This window comes from Lepus europaeus, chromosome 6, assembly GCF_033115175.1.
Source record: "Lepus europaeus isolate LE1 chromosome 6, mLepTim1.pri, whole genome shotgun sequence".
In the NCBI taxonomy this organism is placed as follows: domain Eukaryota; kingdom Metazoa; phylum Chordata; class Mammalia; order Lagomorpha; family Leporidae; genus Lepus; species Lepus europaeus.
This window is the reverse complement of record NC_084832.1, coordinates 65,592,572-65,614,405: the sequence shown is the minus strand read 5'-3', so window position 1 is coordinate 65,614,405 and position 21,834 is coordinate 65,592,572. Positions and strand designations below refer to the sequence as shown.

General features: G+C 41.5%; 1 protein-coding gene across 1 annotated transcript in view; it reads right to left on the bottom strand.

Moving 5' to 3' along the window:
• WDFY2 (WD repeat and FYVE domain containing 2) overlaps positions 1-21,834 on the bottom strand; it is a 194,522-nt gene that overhangs the window by 38,972 nt on the left and 133,716 nt on the right. The window contains exon 5 of the mRNA XM_062194250.1: positions 7,666-7,816. Within this exon, the coding sequence (XP_062050234.1) occupies positions 7,666-7,816 (151 nt within the window). The remainder of the gene's footprint in view (positions 1-7,665; positions 7,817-21,834) is intronic.

Genomic DNA, 21,834 nt, shown 5'->3' with positions numbered 1-21,834 from the left:
AACATAAAATAAAAAGAGAAAAAAATCCCCTAAATGAAAACAGAGTAAAATAAATGAATGGAACTATCAGGTTGGTAAACAACAATATGGTTGAAAGAATTATTTCAAATGACTTCAAAGAAATCTAAAATCTCATTCATGAGTCTTACTGTTATTATTATTTTGATTATTCCAAACAACTGAAATATAGGATAAGGTAAGGCAAATAAGGAAATATAATAATGTTTTAGGAACCAAGGTTTTCAGCTTAAGATAAAAGAATCGAGTACCATAATGAAAAAATAAAAAAACTGTTATCAGGGGGCCAGCCTTGTGGTACAGTGGATTAAGCACCATGCCATATGGGTACTGGTTTATGTCTTGGCCGCTCCATTTCTGATACAGCTCCCTGCTAATGTGCCTGAGAAAGCAGCATCCTCTGATGGTCCAAGTGTTTGGGCCCCTGCCACTCATTGGGAGATCTGGATGAAGCTCCTGGCTTCGGCCTGGCCCAAGCCTAGTTGTCGTGACCACTTGCGGAATGAACCAGCAGATGGAAGAATCTATGTCTCTCCCTCTCTCTCCTTAACTATGCCTTTCAAATAAATAAATAAATCATAAAACAAGCAAACAAAAAATCCCTCTGTAATTTAAACTTGAATTAGATATATTATATGAATTGATGACTTAATTTAATATAAACACACCACGGGTATTTTTCAGAGTTAACTCTGCATACTATTCCTCACTAAAAGAATGGCTAATTCCAGGCTTGGGACAGGAAAGGTACATGATGGCTTAAGATACGTGTTTCAGAAAGCCAAGAAGCTACCAAAAACTAGAGGGCTTATATAAAAAACATGAGGTAGTGGTGAGGTATAGATAGGCAGGGCAGAGGCTTTTTAAAGCAATAAAACACACTGTATGATAATACAATGGTAGACACTATACTATACTATATATAGAATATACTATACCAAGAGTGAACCCTAATGGGAACTACAGACTTTGGGGGCCAATGACATGTGCCCCCCTGGTGGGGGATCCTGGTAATGGAGGAGGCTGGGCAGGAGTCAGGACAGGAGGTGTGTGATCTTTGTACCTTCCTTTCCTTTGTGCTGTGAATCTAGAACTGCTCTTTAAAATAGTTTTTAAAGAGTAAAACTAGAAAACTTTGGGGACAATATGATGAGGCTCTTAAACCAATGGTGGTAAATTTGAACATAAAAAATGGCAATTTATTGAAAGATATTATTTTAAAAAACTAAAAAACCAAAAACCAACCAAACAAAAAACCCACCACCTCAAAGAAACCAAAAACTAAGGATTCATAAAAGTGCTCAAAAAGACAAAGAAAAGATCCCTATTGGAGGTTACTGGGGTAATAAATCTCCACTTTGAAAATTAGCTTAAAAAGAATTAAGAAATTATCCTGCTTTTCCTAAAGTAATTGTATTTCAGAGTAATCAAAGAGCATTAGTTAATGACAGAAAATTCTACTTTATAAAGGAATTCCAACTATTACATGTGGGAAAATATGACAGGATTAGAAAATGGCTATTTTGCAAATCTAATGAAAGAATTATTTCAGACAATACTCCCAATGGCTGAAACCAGTAAGAGAAAGACTGGGGGGTAGGGGGTAAGGCCACTGCCTGCAGTGCCGGCATCCCATATGGGTGCTGGTTCGAGACCCGGCCTCTCCACTTCCCATCCAGCTCCCTGCTATGGCCTGGGAAAGCAGTAGAAGATGGCCCAAGTCCTTGTGCCTCTGCACCTGCGTGGGAGACCCAGAAGAAGTTCCTGGCTCCTGGCTTTGGATCAGCACAGCTCTGGCTGTTGTGGCCATCTGGGGAGTGGACCAGTGGATGGAGGACCTCTCTCTCTCTTTGCCTCTCCTTCTGTCTCTGTGTAACTCTGTCTTTCACGTAAATACAAATAAAATCTTAAAAAAGAAAAAAAAAAAAAGAAAGAAAGACTGGGAGGGAGGATGGCACTGCTGCAGGGACCTGGATTTCACCTCCTGAATTGCTGATCAGTCTTAGGATAACTGCAAGGCCAATCCCCAATTCATGCTCCTCCCCATGGAGACTATTATCAAGTGCACACAGAACAATCTCCAAGTGTTCTTACCAAAATGGTGAGTCAGAGGGAATCAAGAGATTACCGGCAACGTTCAATTTTCAGAAAATATGAGAAAAGGATAGGTAAACAGACAAGTTAAATGACATGATGAGAGGGACGGGCACTGGGGCACACCGGGGTAAGCCATAGCTTGGGACATCAGCATACCATGTTGGAGTCCCGGTTCAAGCCCCAGCTCCTTTGCTTCCAATCCAGCTTCCTGCTGATGTACCTGGGAAGGCAGCAGGCAATGGCCCCAAGTGCTTGTGTCCCTGCCACCTACATGGGAGACCCAAATAGAGTTCCTGTTCTTGGCTTTGGCCTGGCTTAGCTCTGGCTGTTGTGGAGTGATTCAGCAATGGAAGATCCCTCTTCTTCTTTGTTTTTCCCTCTCTTTCTCTATCACTCTGCCTCCCAAAAAACAAAACCAAACCAAACCAAACCAAATGACATCAACAGAAAGCAGAGATAAACTTGGAGTATGAGACTGTAGGAGAACTGATTCTATATGTTCAGCAAAGCAGTGGCATAAAAAAAGTAGTGAGGGGACACTGCTATAGGTGAAGAAAGATCTGGAAGATGACAACCACATGCATCATGTGAACCACGTCTAGATGCAGTTTCAAACAAACTCACTGCAAAAATCCACTTGCACAACAATCAGTGAGATTTGAAAATGGGTTATTATTCAACATATCAAGGAATGACTACTCTCCAGATGTAATAATAGCATTGAGATTACTGAAAAAAAAAAAAACCATATATTTTAGATACAATGAACTATGTAAAGATCAAATGACATTAGATCAAGAATTTACTTTAAAATAGTCTAGTGTCAAAAGAAAAGAAATAAAAACCTGGCAGAAGAATTGATTGGTGAGTGTCTATTATCCTATTTTCTCCAACTTGCTGCATGTTTAAAATGTTTTCATAATAAAATATTAAAATAAAGGAGGACAAAGCATAACAAGTTATACTCTTCTAGCAAATTATCAAACTTATGTAAGATATTAAAATTTACAAGGAAAAAGATCACCTTACATTTATCTTGATTAATTTTAAAAACAAAGATGAAAAACTAGACTCAATTTGACACTGAATACTATTTTCAATTCTAAGGAACTGTATTCTCAAAGAAAAAAATACAAATTCAGCAAAAGCCATTTAGAAGAGGCTGAAATAAAAATATAGTACAACCTCAAAGCCAGAGTGACTGGCATGAAGTATGATAGCAAGAAACTGAGATAATCTTAATAGCTTTTCAGAACTCTTTACCTTCAAGGAATAAATCTAAGAGATTACATTTAGTAGGAAGGTATTGCACTGCATGGTGTGACATCTGGAAATATCTCCAACATGAAGAATATCCTAAAATAAGGAGTATCTGAATTATTTTTGTAAAACATGAAAAATATGATAACAACATGGTCAGATAACAAGACACTGACAGGTAAGGTTGGATCAAGTATCTACAAATTTTATACTAGCAAGTGAGGTTAAAAGGAAAACATCTCTATTTCCTCACTTCCTTGTCATAGGACCTGGAAAAAACCTCCAGCCTGCTCTATCAGGTTGTCAGTAAAAGGCTGAAAAATTTTATTATCCACGTTCTAGCCCTGGCTCTGACAGTAACAAGTCATGTAACTGAGCAAGTCAATCTCTCTGAGTGCCACTGAGTCTTGGTTGCTACACTATGAAAATTGAGAATTAGCTATTTTATTTTATTGCACATTATTATTTTGATGTGAAGGAAGGTATGTTCATAGAAGTACTTTGTAAACCTAGAAACTCTAGATGTAAGAAATTTTCTTCCTCCTCCTTATAAACATTGTTCCTATTACTGTTATTACAGGGCACTTCATATTTAAAGCATCTTAAACATTTTTATTTATTTATTTGAAGTGGGTGGGAAGGCTTAAGAGCACTCGCATATACTGGCTCACTCCCTAAATGTCTACAACAGCCAGGATTGGGCTGAAGCTGGGAGCTGGGAGCTGGGAGCTGGGAACTCATTGCAGTTCTTCTGTATGGGTAGTAGGGGTCCAATTGCTTGAGCCATCGCCCGCTGTTTCCCACGGTCTGCCTTAGCAGGAAGCTGGAGTCAAAGCCAGACATCCTTGTATCCCATATCAGAATGCTTGGGTACAAGCTTTCTGATATGGGATACAGGCCAGACATCCAGTCTAATCCCTTAGCATTTAAAGCTTCAGATTTCTACATAACATAAGCAAAGGATCTCAAGTTATTCAGAAACTGTTAATTCAACCTATGAAATGGTTAGTTTCTTCATCTTCCTTTATTTCTCTACCTGAATTTTGGTTATTTGCATTGCACAGTTATTTCTCCATTAAGAGACCTGAAAGCAGAGGAAAAAAAAAAAAAACTTAACTCCATCTGGTTTATTTTGCCACTTGTTGATTTGAATGAAATGACTGAGGAAGATGGGAAACAATCAGTTCATCCATAGAGGTCCCTTATTTAAACCGTTAGTTGGTCACTATGAAAATAAGTAGGGGTAATGATAAAATTCTGAACATTTTATGCTGTTTGCATCAGATCTTCTTCCTCCTTCCTTCATTGCAAATAAACTCTCAAAGTGTGGACAGTGGCGGGAAGAAAGTGAGGAGAGAAGAATGTGGTGGTGATGTTGGTGGTGGGGTCTCATAAGTTTATGTGTTTAAAAGCTAGACCAAAAAGTGAACCCTAATACTGATGGCTTGCCCACTAATAATGTGTTCACCAGCCAGTTCCCAGAAAAAACGTCCAGCCTTGTAAAATCGCATGGTTCTTGGCTGAGACCCTCTGGCGGTAGCACAGAGTTTTTGTGCCATCAGTGTTTAGCACTGGAAAAATACACAAGAGTAAGTGTTGGCACCAATCAGTGTTGGTGAGGCAGAACTGGTTGAAGCTGAGGAATTTTCTGGGAGGGATTGTCTGTTGTATGGCAGCTTCCCTTCACCTTAACAGTGATGTTGGCTGCATGGTCCCTTCCACTGAGAACTGAAGCCTAGATGCCTATACATACAAACACACACACTTCTGATAGCCAATCACATGCATTTCTACTTGGTAAACCACACAGCATGGCCAAAACAATTGTCAAAAACTGAGGATGCCTTCTAGAGATGCCTAAAGACAAGAACTGGCAGCCACAATTCTTACACCATAGAATACCACGATGAGGACAAGTTTAACAATATGCATTTGACTTTTGCTTTTCATTTTCAGACAATTTAAAAAGTTAAGGCAAGATCAATAAGATCCAGAGGCAACATCTGTTAATTTTTCCTGCACTCTTTGGCTTGGCTAAGGGATACATAAAACATACAGAGAGAAGATATATCACTGACTGGGCTAGTGACATACTAGCCAGAATAAGAGCAAATATATTGAAACCATTAGCTCTGTTCTGAAAGGGGCAATGCAGTATAATGGGGACAAAACCAGGAGTCCAAGGCAGAAGACTTGGGTTCTGGTGGTGGTTTTCCTACTAACTGGCTGGGTAGCCTCAGATAAGATGGGACACTTTCTGGTCTTCAGCTGGCTCTTCTGTAACATGAGAGTGTTACAGACTGAAAAAAAAAATCTTAAAAATTTAATCAACAAATAAAAATCACACATAATCAAGGTGTACAACATGATAATTTGATGTATCACTGTAATAATTACCACAAATTAATTAACAGATCCATCACCACCCATAATTACCATGTGTACATGCTTGTTTGTGCATGGTAAGGAAGACTGAATGTTTTTACAGACCCCTAAAATTTAGATGTTGAAACCTAATATCCAATGAGATGGAATTTGGAGATACAGCCTTCAGGAGGTGATTGGTCAAAATGACAAAACCCTTATGATTGGGACTGTGCCCTTATAAAAAAGATCCAGAGAGCTCCCTTGCCCCTTCCACCATGTCAGAACACAGCAAGACAACAGCCGTTCTGTGAGCCAGGGAGTGGGCCCCCACCAAATCTTCTGGTACCCTTATCTTAGGCTTTTCAGTCTCCACAACTACAAGCAATAAATTTGTTCATCATAAGCTACCCATATAGTAATTTGTTACAGCAGCTAGGCAGACTAAGAGAGAAGAGTGAGATTAAGGGCCCTTCTACCTCTACCACCACAAGAATTCAGTTATTGGGGTGGGCATGTGGCCTAGTGGTTAATGTCTCATACTGGAATGCCCTGGTACCGTACCCACTGACAGCCCAATTGACTGGATTACTGCTATGTGTGAAGCCTGGACTGAGTTTCTGGCTCCCAGCTTGGGCTCCAGATGGGGGACTGCTATGGGCAATTGTGGAGTGAATTAGCAGATGGGAGTTCTCTCTCTCTCTCTCTCTCTCTCTCTCTCTCTGCCTCTTAAATAAATAAATAAGATTAATAAGAAAAATCATTACTCTGTCGGCAACAGAGTTCATGTATTTCAACTCAAGCACTATGCTCCTCTGACCTGGCTTTTAGAAGCTGGGCTTTGCGGTGCTTATTCCTAGGGGTGCTGCCCTCTCAAAGGTAAGCTCATCTTGCTTTCCACTCCTTACTGTCCTTGCCTCTGGTCTTCTTGGTAACTTGCCACTTTACAGTCTTCCACATGGTCATTCCTACTGTATTGATCTTGCCCTTCCAGCAAGAAAAAGAATATATGCCTATATATACACAAAAATACAACTATGGTCACATGTCTCCAAAGAAACAGTAATGCATTTGTCAAATTATTCAGAATGACTGAGAAGGCATTTTATAAACATGGAGAAGAAAATTAGAAAAAAGGTCCTATTGTTCTTCTGCTTTTGCTGACAAGTGATCTGTTTCCACTTACTTTCCTTTTCTCAGAAGGTGGAGAGCTTCTAGGATTTTTACTAAGAATACCAGAATCATCCACACAAGCTACACACCAGACAACACTGTTTCCTGGAGTCCAGCTGGCCAGATGTGAGGGTTACCCAGCATAAGCTGGGATTCACCCTGGGCACGTGGATGCTGGCAACTTGAGATTCAATACTATCATTCTACACATCCAAGGGAAACCTCACACCTGGAAGTAAAGTGCAGTGTTACCATGTGGATCCTGGCTGATCTACTTGGTTCCTGACGTGATAGCCTCTCAATAAATGACAATAAAATAAATAGGAATCTCTTGATTCTTTTCCTATGCCCCAATAGAAAAGTTCACAACTCTAATGCCTACATGCAAATCACTTTTGTACAAAAACCAAAGATTCTATTTTGGTGATGGTTTCGTCTTGATGTAGCCTAATTCTGACAGCTGGAGATCTCAAAGTAGGCTTCATCCTGTCTAGCTGTCAAACCTCGTGTCAGCAGACAACAATATGTTGAGCAGAGTCTATTGTTTCCAGTGAAGTTATCTCACTTCACTCCCTCTACATGGGAATCCTTGATGACGTGTCTTAGGAAAATCTATAAGCATATTAATCAGATGGTACAACTCAACAAATAACAAAACATAAACCTCTCAAATTGCACACAACCCAGATTTGCATGCATTAAAGAGCTATACAGTCACTTCTGCACTAAAGGATTCTGTCCAGCAAAGGATACTGCAGGCCAGAGGCCACGGCGCTGGTGCGATAGCCTCCCAGGCGCTGTCCACTCTCAGAACAATGCCAGGCAAATTGCTTGTCCTGTCCTGTGCTCAGCACCCACTCCAGTTCCAGGACAAACAGGATCATCGTCACTCTGCTCTGATGCGCTGAAAATCAAGAGACAAGAAAACAATCACTAAACTACCGCCAAATTTGTATTCAATAAATAAAAGATTTCTTTGGGTAAAAAAAATAAAGTACCCCAAAGAGGTTGAAAAGCATGGTCTGCAGAGATGGGTCCTTCTCTTCTCCCTCCCTTTGAGTAAGCTGCACAGTACGGACAAGTTAAGACAGGGTAGAACAGTGGTTCCCTCCAGGGATAGAAGTATGCCCCATAGACACGCATATCTGTGTTTTTATATGATTTGTAAAAACTACTCATTCCTTCTTACTGTTCACCCTGCTTGTGCTTACCACCATGGAGAGCTCCCATGACCCACAAACAGCTGGGCTAGAAAGGGCCAGATTCAATGTAACCACAAATACATCAGGATTGCCGGTTGTGTGATAGTGTCCCAATGGGGCTTGTGTAGCACGGTGGGTTAAGCTGTAGCTTGTGAGGCTAGCACCCCGTATTGAAGTGCTGGTTTGAGTCCTGGGTGCTCTGCTTCCAAACCAGAAGACAGCAGAAGACAGCACAAGTACTTGAGTCCCTGCTACTCATGTGGGTGACCCAGCTGGAGTTCCAGGTTCCTGGCTTATGGCATTTGGGGAGTGAACCACTGGATGGAAGATCTCTCTTTTTCTCTGTGTCTCTCTATCCCCGCTCTGTCTCTTTGCCTTTCAAATAAATAAAACAAATCTTAAAAAAAAGAAAAATATAGTTATTGTGGTTGGTTTTTGTGCACTTACAAAGTACAGAGTATACTGTTATTTTTTAAAAAGATTATTTATTTGAGAGGCAGAGTTGCAGACAGAAAGAGGGAGCGAGAGAGAGATCTTCCACCCACTGGTTCACTCTCCAAGTGGCTGCAATGGCCAGGGCTGTGCCAGGGCTGTGCCATGGCTGAGCCAGGCTGAAACCATGAGCCAGGAGCTTCATCTGGATCTTCCACGTGGATGCAGGGGCTCAAGCACTAGGGCCATCCTCTAATGCTCTCTGAGGCCATTAGCAGACAGCTGGATTGGAAGAGGAGCAGCCAGGACATGAACCAGTGTCTGTATGGGATGCCAGTCCACAGGTGGAGGCTTAGTCTACCATGCTACAGCACTGGCCCCTGACATTGTTCTTTTGAAAATCCATTTAACAAACTTATAACAAAGTTCTAGATGGAGAGCTTTCTGGCAGAAACCAAATGCTTGGAAAGGAGGACAGAATAATTCCCAAGTGCCATATAAAAGAGGATGAGATACAGCCAAGTGACACTTAATGACAGGTATACATTCTGAGAAACGTGCCATTAGGTGATTTCATCATTGTGCAAACATCCCAGGGCACACTCAGCCAAAGAAAGACGGCTATGACATCACTAGGTGATTTATCTTACAGGATCACTGTTGCACATGGGATCTGTTGTTGACTGAGATATTACACAGTGCCTGATTGTTTCCCTTACACCACAGTGTATGCACACGCACATCCTCACGTGTGATAACGAGAGTAAGTTTTCTAGAATCACTCATTTACAAGGGCAACACTATCACTATCACTGCACCACACAATCTTAGAAGAGGCTATTCATGGAATCCAGCCCATCTCCCTATTTTATACATGGGCAAAGTGAGGCACAATACAATAGAGTAGTGTGGCCAAGGTCTCCTGGCTTCTCAATTACCAAATGAAATCAAGTAGGAGGATTTGTGCTTTCTTGTTATTACACAATTTCGGGCAGCAAGGTGAAGGGAGACTGGGGTCATTCAACAGAGCTGAATGGAATGAACAAGAACTGCTATCCTGCTGCCAGGTCCTCGTCAGACCCTGCTTCTGGGAGCTGACAGTCTGTGGGGGGTGGGGCTCAGCACCCTTATCTTGAGTGTGATGAGGTTGATAGATAAGGTGTTGGTTTCCTATATTGATCATGAAGTCAGTGTTAGGCAGTATGGATGTATAAACACAGTTTTGCTGATAACAACCATAGCATCTGCCAATTTCTGAGTGTCTAACAAGTGCCAGGGACTTAAACACATTCTCTCACTTCATCACTGTAATGACCCTGCAAAGTAGGGGACTTCCTCACTTCATAGCAAATCTGACCTTTGCAGGATGGCCATTTTATTTTGTTAATTTTTTTTTGACAGGCAGAGTGGACAGTGAGAGAGAGAGACAGAGAGAAAGGTCTTCCTTTGCCATTGGTTCACCCTCCAATGGCCGCTGCGGCCGGCGCACCGCGCTGATCCAAAAGCAGGAGTCAGGTGCTTCTCCTGGTTTTCCATGGGGTGCAGGGCCCAAGCACTTGGGCCATCCTCCACTGCACTCCCTGGCCACAGCAGAGAGCTGGCCTGGAAGAGGAGCAACTGGGACAGAAGTCCCCGACCGGGACTAGAACCCGGTGTGCCGGCGCCGCAAGGTGGAGGATTAGCCTATTGAGCCACGGCGCCGGCCTTATTTTAATTTAAAAAAAATTTAATTCTATTTCTTTGAGAGAGAGCGAGAGAGAAAGAGAGAGAGAGATTAGTAGATTTACTCCCTAGATGGCAACAGCTAGGGCTGAGCTAGGGTGAAGCATGAAACCTATAAATCAAGCCAGGTCTCCCACATGAGTGGCAAGTACCCAACTACTTGAGTTTTTAATCATCTCTCTGTCCCCAGGTATACATTAGTAGGATGTTAGAATGAAGAGCAGAACTGGGACTGAACACAGGCACTACGATATATGATGCAGGTATCCCAAGCATCATCTTAACTGCTATCCCAGAATTCTGTACTAAGATGGCTCTTTGTCTCTTTGTAGTTTGGATACCAAACAATATATGCAGAACCATGTTTGTTCGTTTTTTTTTTTTTGTAACAAACATTTTCACTAACTTTTTGAATAGCCCTCTTGTGTATAAATTCCAAATGTTTCTGATATCAAAATAAGTTTCTTTTATTCCATTGTCCATGAACGTTTTGAATTGCTCTCATATATAATGCATTCTGTTTATTTAGTCATCTGTCAATGAACATTTGTATTGCATCCAACTTTTAGCTATTATGAATGAAGCTGCTAGGAACACAGGTGTACAAATATCCATTTGAACCCATTCCCTTTTCATTTTGGGTATACAGCATTTATTAATTTTTGAATGCTTGATTTCTGCATTCTTGGGATTAACCTCATCTCATCATGATGTGTTATCTTTTTTATGTATTTGGATTTGATTTACAGAAATTTTGTTCAGACTTCTGACATCTATTTTCATGAGGAAAGGTGGATTGCAGTTTTGTCTTTTCTTGTATTCTTTTTGCTCAGCTTTAGTTTAGGTAATACTGATTTCATTGAATAGGTTGGCGGTCTTTCATTTCTTCAGAGAGAGAAGGAGAGGCGGAGAGAGAGAGGTCTTCCATCCACTCGTTGACTCCCCAATTGGCCATGACGACTGGAGCTGCGCTGATCCAAAGCAAGGAGCTTCTTCCAGGTCTCCCACGCGGATGCAGGGGCCCAAGGACTAGGACCATCTTCTGCTGCTCTCCCAGGCCATAGCAGGGAGCTGGATAGGAAGTAGTGCAGCCAGGTCTTGAACTGGTGCCCATATGGGATGCCAGCACTGCAGGCAGCAGTCTTACCCGCTACACCACAATGTCAGCCCCTACTTCCGTTTTTAAAAGGTATTTTCTCTTGGTATAGAACTCTATGCTAGCAGGTTTTATTTTTTCTCTCAATACTTAAAAGATGTTTTTCCACTGACATAAAAAACTATCTACCTTTCCCTAGTGTAATCTGTGTCTAATTGACTCAACCTACGCATTGATTTCTAAAATTTCAATGCCTATATTTTTCATATATAAAACTTCTATTTGGCCGGCGCCGTGGCTCACTAGGCTAATCCTCCGCCTTGCGGCACCGGCACACTGGGTTCTAGTCCCAGTCGGGGCACCGGATTCTGTCCCAGTTGCCCCTCTTCCAGGCCAGCTCTCTGCTGTGGCCAGGGAGTGCAGTGGAGGATGGCCCAGGTGTTTGGGCCCTGCACCCCATGGGGAGACCAGGAGAAGCACCTGGCTCCTGCCATCGGATCAGCGCGGTGCGCCGGCTGCAGCGCGCCAGCCGCGGCGGCAATTGGAGGGTGAACCAATGGCAAAGGAAGACTTTTCTGTTTCTCTCTCTCACTATCCACTCTGCCTGTCAAAAAAAAAAAAAAAAAAGTTCTATTTGATTTTTCTTTTTTTAAAAAATTTATTTATTTTCCTTGAAAGAGTTACACAGAGAGAAAAGGAGAGGCAGAGAGAGAGAGAGAGAGAGAAAGTATTTTCCATCTGCTGGTTCACTCCCCAATTGGCCACAACGGCCGGAGTTGCACCGAAGAAAGGAGCTAGGAGCTTGCTCCAGGTCTCCCACGCAGATGCAGGGGCCCAAGGAATTGGGCCATATTCTATTGCTTTCCAAGGCCACAGCAGAGAGCTGGATAGGAAGTGGAGAAGCTGAGTCTTGAACCGGCGCCCATATGGGATGCCAGCACTGCAGATGGCAGCTTTACCTGCTATGCCATGGCCAGGCATGTTTTTTCTTTTTTAAAAAATTTTTATTTATTTTATTTGAAAGTCAGAGTTACACAGAGGGAGAGGGAGAGGGAGAGGGAGAGAAAGAGAGAGAGAGGAGAGAGAGAGAGAGAGAGAGAGATCTTCTATCACTGGTTCAATCCCCAAATGGCTGCAACAGCCAGGGCTGGGCCAGGCTGAAGCCAGGAGGCAGGAGCTTCATCTGGGTCTCCCACGTGGGTACAGGGGCCCAAGGACTTGAACCACCTTTCACTACTTTCCCAGGCACATTAGCAGGGAGCTGGATCAGAAGTGAAGCAGCTGGGACTCAAACTGGCACACATACAGGATGCCAGTGCTGCAGGCAGCTGCTTTACCCACTACACCACAGTATTTGCCCCTTGATTCTTATTTCAAATCTTCCTTTTTTCAGTCTTTTTATTCCCTTCTGAATTTTACACTTTGTTTGTTGTCATTCTTTTTTTTTTTCTTTTTTGGAATTATTCATTTGAAATGCAGAGTGACAGACGGAGATCTTAAATCTAATCATTCACTCCTCAAATGGCTGCAACACCCAGGTCTGGGTCATGGATGCTAATGGCCTGAGCACCTGGGCCATCATCTGCTGCTTTCCCTGGTGCATCATCATAAAGCTAGCAAAGAAGCAGAAGAGCTGGAACTTAAAGTGGACAGACACATGATGCGGGCATCCCAAGGGGCACCTTTAACTCACTGTGCCACAATGCTAAATCCTTTTGATTTCTTTAATCATTTAAAAAATCATGTTACAGGCCGGTGCTGTGGTGCAGGGGGTTAAAGCCCCAGCCTGCCATGCCGGCATCCCATATGGTTGACGATTTGAGTCCTGGCCGCTCAACTTCCGATCCAGCTCTCTGCTATGGACTGGGAAAGCAGTAGAAGATGGCCCAAGTCCTTGGGCCACTGAAACCACGTTGGAGACCCAGAGGAGGCTCCTGGCTTTGGATCAGCTCAGCCCTGGCCATTGCGGCTCTTTGGGGAGTGAACCAGCGGATGGAAGACCTCTTTCTCTCTCTGCCTCTCCTTCTCTCTGTGTGTAACTCTGAAATAAATCTGTAAAAAAAATGTTATGGTCTCTTTGAGATTGCTGATCAACACCTAAGATTGCTGACATTCTAATACTCATGTTTATGGTATCTGCTTATATTTACTCAAAGTGGACTGACTGCTTGTTACTTTTGTAAATTAAAAAAATAATACGGGGTAAAGCCACCACATGCAGTGCTGGAATCCCATATGGGTGCTGCTTAGAGTCCTGGTGCTCCATTTCCGATCCAGCTTTCTGCTATGGCCTGGGACAGCAGTATAAGATGGTCCAAGTCCTTGGGCCCCTGCACCTGCATGGGAGACCCATAAGAAGCTCCTGGCTCCTGGCTTTAGATCGGCCCAGCTCCAGCCATTGCAGCCATTTGGGCAGTGAACCAGAGGATGGAAGACCTCTTCCTCTCTCTCTGCCTCTCTGTAACTCTGCCTTTCAAATAAACAAATCTTTAAAAAATAATATGAATTAATCTTAAGAGGGCTTGTTTTTGCTGTGAACCCTTTGTAGACTTCATTGTACTGGAAGAGATCTTTTGAATTCATATTCAGTGGATATCCAAAAGATATCACTGACCAAGATCAATTTATGTTAATTTCTTATTGTGGAGCTTCCAGTACCACATAATTACTTTAAACCTGTATTCCAAATTCAAATGTTTTCAGTTTTGGTTTTATTTATCATGGGAACATTCCCTCCACACACACACTCCCACCCCCATCCATAGTTATGGTCAATTTCCCTGTGGTTTTCTGAACCAGTGAGTGGAGGGTTCTGGTCCTCTCCTTTTTAAGGGGATATAAGTGCTTTATGGATGTTGGCTTTGTATGAAAATTCAGTTCCAATTACTATATTGCTCAGGCCTTGGGCTTTATCTTTGTCCCCAACTGCATGGCCACACATAAGTATCTAACTATTACTGGTTTTCTTTATCTCTCCAAGACAGTGGAAGTGTCAGATCATATGTGTATCACTCTTGAGTTTATGGTTCCTCTTTGCTTCTGATACATAGGAAATTTCCATTTGTATCCCTCAGGAACTTAGCATCAAATGGAAAAGAACATCTAAAACAACAAGAATATCATTTTACCATTACCTCTAGGTGTTTGTGGAGAAAGGGTTTCAACAGTAGTCTGTATGTCAATTTTATAATTCCCTTGTAGACACAATATTTCCATATTATATTAATATTTCAATATTATATTAATGTTTTCATATTAAGAGATTCTAATACTAATAGCACATGAAGAGTAGTTTTTAGTGGTATGCTCATTATTTATGTGTATTTGTGAGGACAACCATTAAACAAAGACATAGGGAATGACACAGTTTATGAGCATATATTTTATGAAAACACAGAACTAGATGGAAATCAAAATATTTAATGACAACTGGGATTGCAAAATACTTTGGTAACTTGAGAAATGGGTAAAAAATATGATAAGCAACGATAAATACCAATGTGAAGTCCTGAATTTAGCCTAAAAACAAAATTAAAAGTAAAAACAAGAAACATCCTCAAAAGTACCTACAGGAGACTCAAGTCTAAGAACAACTTAGATGAGAATTCTGAAGGAGTTTGAGAGCTGATGACTTGACACAAGTCCACAGTGTCAAGTGGCTGCCAAATGGCATACTATTAATATTAGGACACTGCCCAAGAGAGGAGAGAAGGGAAACATGACTTTGTACTTATCAGGTTACATGCTCTGTAACAAATTATCCAAACACTAATGGCTTAAAACAATAAAAATTCATTGTTTCTGAGTTTCTGTACAAATTTTAGAAATCCTGTGGCCACTTTAGTTGGGTGCCTCCACTGTAAGGCATCTCACAGGATGCAATGCAGGTGTGAAGTACAGCCATAGTTTCATTTGAAAGCTTGGTGGAGGTAAGATCTGCTTCAGGGAATGGCACTGTGGCGTAGTGGGTAAAGCCGCCGCCTCCAGTGGCAGCATCTCATATGGGTGCTCGTTCGAGTCCCGGCTGCTCTACTTCCAATCCAGCTCTCTGCTACGGCCTGGGAAAGCAGTAGAAGATGGCCCAAGTGCTTAGGTCCCTGCACCTGCGTGGGAGACCCAGAAGAAGCTCCTGGCTCCTGGCTTTGGATCAGCACAGCTCCAGCCATTGTGGCCATCTGGGGAGTGAACCAGTGGATGGAAGATCTCTCTTTTTCTGCCTCTACTTCTCTCTCTGTGTAATTCTGACTTTCAAATAAATATTTAAATAAATCTTAAAAAACAAAAAAAGATGTGCTTCAGAGCTCCCTCACACAGCTGTTGACTGGATTCATTTCCTGGGATATGAACCAGACAGAAGGCATCAGTTCCTCTCTGGTCATTTTTTTTTTTTTGCACATGGGCCTCTCCACAGGATAGCCAGCCTCTATCAGAGAAGCCATCAAGAGAGCAAGAAAGGGTGAGCAGGATGGAAGCCACAGGCTCTCTGTAACCCAATCTCCAAAGTGACGTCCCTCACCTGCCATATTCTATGCCCAGCCCACATTCAAGGGGATCAGTGTTAATACCAGGAGACAATCTTCAAGGCTGCTTATTCTAACATGCCAGATTTTAAATAACTAAATCTGTGATCAACATATTTAAAAATCTGCTCCCCACAAGGAAAAAAGCCCAGGTCATGTTAAGCAGGAGTTTTGATGTAGAACATTTAGGCTGGAAAATAGCAGTGAAAAAAGAAGATTGAGGGAGAAGGGTAGGACTTTTTACTGCTGTTTTCAATAACTGCGAGGCTGTCATGTGTAGGAAGATTGTACTCTGCTTCTGTAACCCTAACCCTAATCCTAACGCTAACCCTGTAGTTCCAACAGGCTAAGCAGAGACCAACAGGGGAACACTGTAGCACTTACCATACAATGGTCTGTTTATCTTTCTGTACCCTCCACATGGACAGGTCCTAGTCACTATTATAATCCTGTTATAATAGTCTTGTTCACTTATTCACTATTATAATCTTCAGATAGTAAAGCATACTATGTACTCAGAAATCAAAAAATTGTACTTCAGGAAAGCAAATACTTGCTCCAAATCTTGCAATAAAGACCCCAAATGGGGCTTCTGAAGGTGACAGAGTAGGGAGGAAGCTTGCTGCTTGAGTCTAGGAGAAGAGAGTTCTAAAAAAGTGGAAAGAGTGCAGTCTCAGGGAAGAGTTAGGGAGAAAACAGCAGAGGAAACTCCATGTAATTGGAGAACACAGTGGACCTCTGTGGACGGCAAAGATGTGCACAACTTAGGACCCCAAAAGCTGAGAGCCTCCACACAAGCACTGGAGAGTAAGGTGAGATCAGGCTTTAGCAGCTCAAGTCACTGGCGACAAAGCTGCAGGAAGCGCCTAGAAGGACTCTGGCTTGGAGCCCCATGGGGGATAGTGTGCCTGCCAAACTAGAGGAGAACAAAAAAGGAGGAATACATTTCTCTCTCCTAGATCACCCTGCAGTGGCATGGCATCCTGTAACAAGCTGACAGAGAGCAGGTGCCATTCTGTACATATGTAAGAGCTACACCAGCTCGTGTCTGCATCCAGCAACCAGCCAAGCAGAGACTCCTGAGTCTGGTGGGGAGAACAGACAAGGAGCTGGGTGCTTGTGACTGTAAGAGGCTTGTGTGCCAGGACAGTGAAAATACTGAGGTTGTGTGAGAGGACTCAGGGTGTGGCTGGGACACTGGGCAGTCACTGTGGGAGGATCCACATGATAGGGCTCCCTGGTTACCTGGCAAGAGACATTGCTGGGGAATCTGATCTTATACTGAGGACTGCACAGATCTTTTGTGTGGTTCTATGGCAGAGTGAACAAATAATATACTCACTGGGGTTAGTGCCAAGGCACTGCTCTCCTTTCAGGACAGGAGCTCAGCTGAGTCTACCCCAACAGACAAGAAGATATCTCCCCTTTGATAATAAAAAAAAAAAAAAAAAAAGGAGATTTACCACAACAAACCGGGGTGTGTCACCTCAGACACACCCTTCACCCTGGAGCACTGAACAGAGCTTGTGGCCACTCTCACCACACATCTCTAGGTATTTCCTGAAAGCAGACACTCCACTAATCCAATCAGACATAGTCCAAAAATAAAAGCTGCCACAGCAGGGCGCCGGATTCTGTCCTGGTTGCCCCTCTTCCAGGCCAGCTCTCTGCTGTGGCCAGGGAGTGCAGTGGAGGATGGCCCAAGTGCTTGGGCCCTGCACCCCATGGGAGACCAGGAGAAGCACCTGGCTCCTGCCTTCGGATCAGCGCGGTGTGCCAGCTGCAGTGCACCGGCCGCAGCGGCCATTGGAGGGTGAACCAACGGCAAAGGAAGACTTTTCTCTCTGTCTCTCTCACTGTCCACTCTGCCTGTCAAAAAAAAAAAAAAAAAAAAAAAAGAAAGAAAGAAAAAAGAAAAAGCCGCCACAGCGAAAAATCAAAGAAACCAACAAGTATCCCCACAAATGCTAAATAACAAATGTACCAATCCAAGAAACAAGAATAAGGAAGACAACATGACACCCCCAAAAGAACACAACACCTTAATACTAGATTGTTAAGATGATGAGATTGAAGAAATGCCAGAAATAGGATTAAAAAAATTGATCATAGGATTACTCAGAAGTAATCAGAAGCAAATGCACAAACTACTGAAATCTGTACAAGACATAAAAGAAAATTTCTCCCATGAAATTGAGATGTTAAAGAGAAATCAAAATGAAATCTTGGAAATGAATAATTCAATAGAACAAATAAAAAATATAGTGGAGATAATTGGTGAAGCAGAAGAAAGAATATCCAACTTAAAAGACAAAGCACAGGAAATTATACAGTCAGACCAAACACAAGAAGAAAAAATTAGAAAACTAAAAAACACTGTTGGGAATCTATAGGATACTATCAAACTACCCAACATCTAGGAGTTCCTGAAGGTGTGGAAAGAGAGAAAGGATTAGAAGGCCTTTTTAGTGAAATAATAACAGAAAATTTCCTCAATTTGGAGAAAGAAAGGGACATCCAAGTACAAGAAGCACATAAAATTCCTGATAGACATGACCAGAAAAGATCTTCACCATCACACACTGTAATCAAACTCCCCACAGTAAAACATAAAGAAAAGATTCTAAAGTATGCACTAGAGAAACTCCAGATTACTTTCAGAGGACCTCCAATTAGATTCACAATGGACTTCTCATCAGAAACTCCACAGGCTAGAAGAGAATAGTGAGATATAGTACAAGTCTAAAGAGAAAAAAAACTGTCTATCCAGAATACTATACTCTGCAAAGCTTACAAATTAAGGTGAAATAAAAACCTTCCATGACAAACAGAAACTGAAATAATTCGTCACCACCCGTCCAGCCCTGGAGAAGATGCTTAAGGGTGTGCTGCACACAGGAACACAGAAATGTGGTCATCACTATGGAAGAAGGTAAAGAGGGAAAGCTCCCAGTAAAAGTACAAAGGAAATCCAAAATAAAAAATAGGAATATTTATGGAAAAATGGCAGGGCAAAGTCGTTACTCAACAATAGTCACCTTGAATGTAAATGGCCTTAACTCTCCAATTAAAAGACTCAGACTGGCTGAATGGATTAAAACAAAATCTACCTATTTGCTGCCTACAAGAAACATATCTCACAACAAAGATGCATGCAGACTGAAAATGAAAGGATGGAAAAAGATATTTCATGCTAACAGAAACCAAAAAAGAGCTGGTGTAACCATCCTAATATCAGACAAAATAGACTTTAACACAAAAACTGTCAAAAGAGACAAAGTAGGGAACTATGTAATGATCAAGGGATCAATTCTACAAGAAGTGAGTTTTATAAACATTTATGCACCTAATTACAGGGCACCTGGCTATTTAAAGGAAATATTAAAGAAACAAAAGGGAAGCATAGACTCAAATACAATAGTAATGGGGAATTTCAAAACCCAACTTTCAGTAATGGACAGATCAACCAGACAGAAAATCAGCCATGAAACAGCAGAGTTAATCAATACCATAGACCAAATGGACCTAACAGATATCCACAGAACTTTTCGTCCTACAGTTGCAGAATATACATTCTTCTCACCTGTGCATGGAATATTCTCTAGGATTAACCACGTGCTAGGCCATAAAACAAGTCTCAGCAAATTCAAAAACATCAAAATCAAACCATTCTCAGACCACAGTGGAATGAAGCTGGAAATCAGCAACTCTAGAGCATATGCAAACACATTGCTCCTGAACAACATGCTCCTGAATGAACAGTGGTCACAGAAGAAATCAAAAGATAAATCAAAAACTTTCTGGAAACAAATGAAGACAACAGTACCACATATCAAAACTTATGGGCTACAGCAAAAACAGTGTTAAGAGGAAACTTTATAAGGCCGGCGCCACAGCAATAGGCTAATCCTCTGCCTTGCGGCACCGGCACACCGGGTTCTAGTCCCAGTCGGGGCGCCGGATTCTGTCCCAGTTGCCTCTCTTCCAGGCCAGCTCTCTGCTATAGCCCGGGAAGGCAGTGGAGGATGGCCCAAGTGCTTGGGCCCTGCATCCGCATGGGAGACCAGGGGAAGCACCTGGCTCCTGGCTTCGGATCAGCGCGATGCGCTGGCTACAGCGCACCAGCCACGGTGGCCATTGGAGGGTGAACCAATAGCAAAAAAGGAGGACCTTTCTCTCTGTCTCTCTCTCTCTCACTATCCACTCTGCCTTGCCTGTCAAAAAAAAAAAAAAAAAAAAAAGGAAACTTTATAGCAATTGGTGCCTACATCAAGAAATTGGAAAGGCTCCAAATAAATGAGCTATCACTGCATCTCAAGGATCTAGAAAAACAACAGCAAACCAAACCTAAAACTAGTAGGAACAAAGAAATAAGTAAAATTAGAGAAGAAATCAACAAAATTGAAACAAAAAATACAAAAGATCAGCAAAGTGAAGAGCTATTTTTTTGAAAAAATAAACAAAATTAACACACCATTAGCTCAACTAACCAAAAAAAAAAAAAAAAATAAGGAGAGAAGACCCAAATCAATAAAATTAGTTAAAAAACTAAATGTAACAACAGCCACCAGAGAAATAAAAAGAATCATCAGAAATTACTACAAAGAGCTGTATGCCAACAAATTAGGAAATCTAGAAGAAATGGATAGATTTCTGGACACATGCAACCTACTTAAATTGAGCCATGAAGACACAGTAAACCTAAACAGACCCATTACCAAGACAGAAATTGAATCAGTAATAAAGACCCTCCCAAAAAAGAAAAGCCCAGGACCCAATGGCTTCACTGCTGAATTCTCCATGCATTTAAAGGAGAATTAATTCCATGTCTTCCCAAGTTATTCAAAACAATTGAAAGGGAGGGAACCCTCCCAGATTTTTTCTATGAAGCTAGCATCACTTTAATTCCTAAACCTGAAAAAAAATACAACAGAGAAAGAGAACTACAGATCAATTTCCATGATGAACACAGATTGAAAAATCTTCAACAAAATTCTGGCCAATCTAATCCAACAACACATCAGAAAGATCATTCAGCTGGACCACATAGGATTTATCTCTGGTATACAAGGATAGTTTAACATTTGCAAATCAATCAATGTGATACATCACACTAACAAACTGAAGAACAAAAACCATTTGATAATAGAGGTAGAGAAAGCATTTGATAAAATACAACACTCTTTCATGATGAAAACTCTAAGCAAGCAAATTGGATATAGAAGGAACATTCCTCAACACAATGAAGGCAATTTATGACAAACCCACAGCCAGCATCTTATTGAATGGGGAAAAGTTGGAAGCATTCCTACTGAGATCCGGTACCAGACAGGGATGCCCACTCTTGTCACTGCCATTCAATATAGTCCTGGAAGTTTCAGCTAGAGCCATTAGACAAGAAAATGAAATCAAAGGGATTCAAATTGGGAAAGAGGAAATCAATCTATCCCTATTTGCTGATGACATGATTCTATATATAGGGGATCCAAAAGACTCCATTAAGAGAATTCTGGAACTCATAGAAGAGTTTGGTAAAGTGGCAGGATATAAAATTAATACACAAAAATCAACAACCTTTGTATACACAGACAATGCCACAGCTGAAAAAGAACTTCTAAGGTCAATCCCATTCACAATAGCTACAAAAAAAAAAAAAAATCAAATACCTTGGAATAAATTTATCCAATGGTGTCAAAGATCTCGACGAAGAGAATTACAAAACATTAAAGGAAGAAACAGAAGAATATACAAACATGCGAAAATCTTTCATGTTCATGGATTGGAAGAATCAATATCATAACAATGGCCATTCTTCCAATTGGAATTTACTGATTCAATGCAATACCAATCAAAATACCAAAGACATTTTTCTCAGATCTAGAAAAAATGATGCTGAAATTCATATAGAAATACAGGAAACCTTGAATAGGTGCTGGAAAAACTGGATTTC